Below are 3,648 nucleotides of genomic sequence, written 5' to 3' on the forward strand. Positions count from 1 at the left end.
TATATTTTCTATTTATCTATTCTTTAATTTACACTGTAAAGCAAGATATGTTTATGAAGTGTTCATGTTGTAGAAAGGAAGGCTCCCCAGTGACTGGTCACTCTTACCTTTTAGAAGTGGGTGCATATCGAGAGCATGCATTTCCATCCCAGGCACAGTAGGGGTCTCTGGCAAGACAGCAGTCGGCACAAGCTTTCCCATAAGTGTCACATCTGTGCAGGGAGAGCTGAACTAATCCATCTCGGGAACCAATGTACAGTTGTTGCTGCAAACCAGCAAAACAAATGAATTAGAAACATTGTTCAGAGGAGTCTTAAGAACTTCCTTTCTAAATCTGTCTCCCCGGGAGTCCTTACCATTATAAACACTAGTGCAGAAATATAACAAAGACCAAATTAAGTCAATGGTTTCTCCCGACAGGATAGTAGTTTGAAAATGATGATACTGAAATGGATAACATTCTACAGAGCTTGGCAGTAATTTTAGAACTAGCTGGTAGCCTGAGAAATTAAGATGTCAAATTCTTTCTCAATAGTTGAAAATATACTTTGATAGACTTTTTCAAGCACAGACATTACAGGCAAACCTGATGGTCTTTTTCTTCAATGGTTGATGACTGTGGTTTTAACTAACCATTTCCCTTGATAATGAAGTGCTGATACCTGATGGGAATGGGTTATAATTGGGAAAGAACGATCACTGGGAACAAAATATCAAGGAGGTTTGAGGAAAGCAATATCTCAAGGGAAATCCTGCAGAATACTGAAAAATCCAGCAAATAAAAATGTTTTGAAATTGTCCTGAAATTGATGCACTTACTCCCCATATGCATTTATTTGAGTGGAAGTGTGTGGGTGAAGAATACAAGTGAATAATCTGCAGCACAGTGCCTAAGGCATCTGACTGCTAACCAGAATGTCAGGGGTTCAAGTCCACCAGCTGCTCTGAGAAAAGAAGATGGGGCAATTTACTTCCATAAATCTTTACAGCCTCAGAAACCCAATGAGGTTGCTATGAGTCAGAATTGACTTACTGGCAGTGAGTTGTTTTTTTGTTTTGTTTTTTGAGTTGGGGGTAATGCCTTTAAAAAGCTTATGGTCAACACTAGTAAACCATGCTAAACTTTAAATGGAGGAAAAACATTTTGGAAATAGATATTGACATAATTAACTCAAAAGAATTCTGACATAGATATCTACCACCCTTTAAAACTCTCAGCTAAGACTTTGTAGTTGCTAAATATAATGAACAATCTTTAGTTCTTATTCTCCTTATCTATAAAGTTTGATGCTATTAAGAACATTTTCCTTGAAACTATTTTCCCTTAGTTTTTATCCCTGTCGATGACATCTGTTCTTTGATGATTGCTCCTTGCATCAAATGTTGGGCTTCCATGTTTCCTATTCTCTTTTCTTTACCCCTGTCATAGTACAAAGACTCAGAAGTATCTTGGAAACAACATACCCAAACCTGAGCACACTGATTCCTTTAAATCCACTCCTCCTTCCCTATCTTGCTGAGAAACACATTCACCCACTCAGTCATGCAAGACAGAAGTGTGGGAGTTGTCTCCGAATCTCACTCTCACATTCAATCTGTCACCATGCCTTTTCTATTCTCTTTCTTATAGAATTCTCTAATCTCTTTCCTCTTTTCCCACCCTATGGCCACTGGCTTTGTTTAGGTCCTTATCATTTCTTTCCTGGATTACTTGCAAGTGTCCTAACTATTTTCCCTAGCTTCAACCATGCTTTCAAGCAACCCCCTCCCCCTCCCCCTCCAGGACATAATCCATCTTGTACGTTGTCACTAGACTGATTTTCTAAAAGGAAAATCTTATCAAAACACTCTCCTGCTTAAAATCTTTAATGCTTTCTATTGCCCTTTAGATAAAACTTAAACGTCTTCAGAGAGCACACAAGGACATGTGTAATTTTGCTCTAGGACACTTCTCCAGATTTTGTTTCTATTCTCCTTCCCCTTTGAGCTCAGTAGCTGCACACAAACATATTAGAATAAGTTACGAACTATCACTCTTCACACACACGCAAATATTCTCTCTTTCTACTTGGCAAAGTCTTCTCATTCCATCCTGATTTTTATTTTTCTGGATAACTACAGCATTTTGCATGACCCAGGCTGCCTGTCTCAGCTATTTTCCCCTATTCCTCCACTCTCTACTCTTTTAGGAAAGTTTTTCTACTCTCTCTCCTTTGTACATTCTGCCATTATTACTCTGCATTGTTGGCATGCTACTTTGCCTCCCAAAGCCACCATAATTTTCTGGAGGCTAATCATCATGTCAAAGTAGGTGAGATGAAATCTGGCCATTCTCACTTCTAAGGAGCATTCCAGCTGCACTTTTTCCAGGACAGATTTGTTAGTTCTTCTGGCAGTCTGTGGTACTTTCAGTATTCTTTGTGAACACCACAATTCAAAAGCATCAACTCTTCTTCAGTATTCCTTATTCATTGTCCAACTTTCACATGCGTATGAGGCAGTTGAAAATACCATGGCTTAGGTTAGGTGCATCTTAGCCTTTAAAGTGACATCTTTGCTCTTCAATACTTTAAAGAAGTCTTTTGTAGCAGATTTGCCCAGGGCAATACGACATCTGATTTATTGATTGCTGCTTCCATTGGTGTTGATTGTGGATCCAAGTAGTATGACATCTTTGACAACTTCAATCTTTTCTCCATTTATCATAATGCTGCTTATTAGTTCAGTTGAGAGGATTTTTGCTTTCTTTATGTTGAGGTATAGTCCATAATGCAGACTGTACTCTTTAATTTTTATCAGTAAGTGTTTCCAGTCATCTTCACTTTCAGCAAGCAAGGTTGTGTTGTCTGCATATTGCAAGTTGTTAATGAGACTTCCTCCAATCCTGATGCTGTGTTCTTCTTCATATAGTCCAGCTTTTCAGAATATTTGCTCAGCATACAAATTGAATAAGTATAGTGAAAGGATATAACCCAATGCACACCCTTCCTGATTTTAAACCATGAAATATCTCTTGTTCTGTTTGAACAACAACCACCTGGTCTATGCACAGGTTCCTCAAGAACACAGTTGAGTGTTCTGGAATCTCCATTCTTCTCAATGTTATTCATAATTTATTACTATCTGCACAGCCAAATGCTTTGTCCTAATCAATAAAACACAAGCAAACATCTTTCTGATATTCTTTGCTTTCAGCCACGATCCATCAGATGTCAGGGATGATATTCCTCATTCCACATTTTCTTCTGAATCTAGCTTGTATTTCTGAAAGTTCCTTGTCAATATACTTCTGCAATTGCTTTTTAATTATCATCAGCAAAATTTTACATGTGTATGATGGTATAGTGCCTAAGGCATTTCACTGCTAAGCAGAAGGTTGGCTGTTCACACCCAACAGCCACTTCATGGAAGGAAGATTAGGCAATCTGCTGCCATAAATATTTACCTCCTTGGAAACCCAAAGGGGTTTGCTATGAGTCAGAATCAACTGGATGGGAGTCAATTTGCCCTTTCTGTATTTTCAGTTTGTGATATTAATGATGTTGCTTGATCATTTCCATATTCTGTTGGTTCACCTTTCTTTGGAACAGGTACAAATATGGATCTTTCCAGTCAGTTAGCCAGGGAGCTATCTTCCAAATTACTTGG

At 38.3% G+C, this 3,648-nt stretch overlaps 1 protein-coding gene across 1 annotated transcript in view; it reads right to left on the reverse strand.

The window, feature by feature from the left end:
• SEMA3D (semaphorin 3D) overlaps positions 1–3,648 on the reverse strand; it is a 224,868-nt gene that overhangs the window by 45,346 nt on the left and 175,874 nt on the right. Inside the window, exon 14 of the mRNA XM_007945255.1 lies at positions 108–265. Within this exon, the coding sequence (XP_007943446.1) occupies positions 108–265 (158 nt within the window). The remainder of the gene's footprint in view (positions 1–107; positions 266–3,648) is intronic.

The sequence above is a fragment of the Orycteropus afer genome, unplaced genomic scaffold (assembly GCF_000298275.1).
Source record: "Orycteropus afer afer isolate SDZICR_OR568_19922 unplaced genomic scaffold, OryAfe1.0 scaffold00007, whole genome shotgun sequence".
Classification (NCBI taxonomy): domain Eukaryota; kingdom Metazoa; phylum Chordata; class Mammalia; order Tubulidentata; family Orycteropodidae; genus Orycteropus; species Orycteropus afer.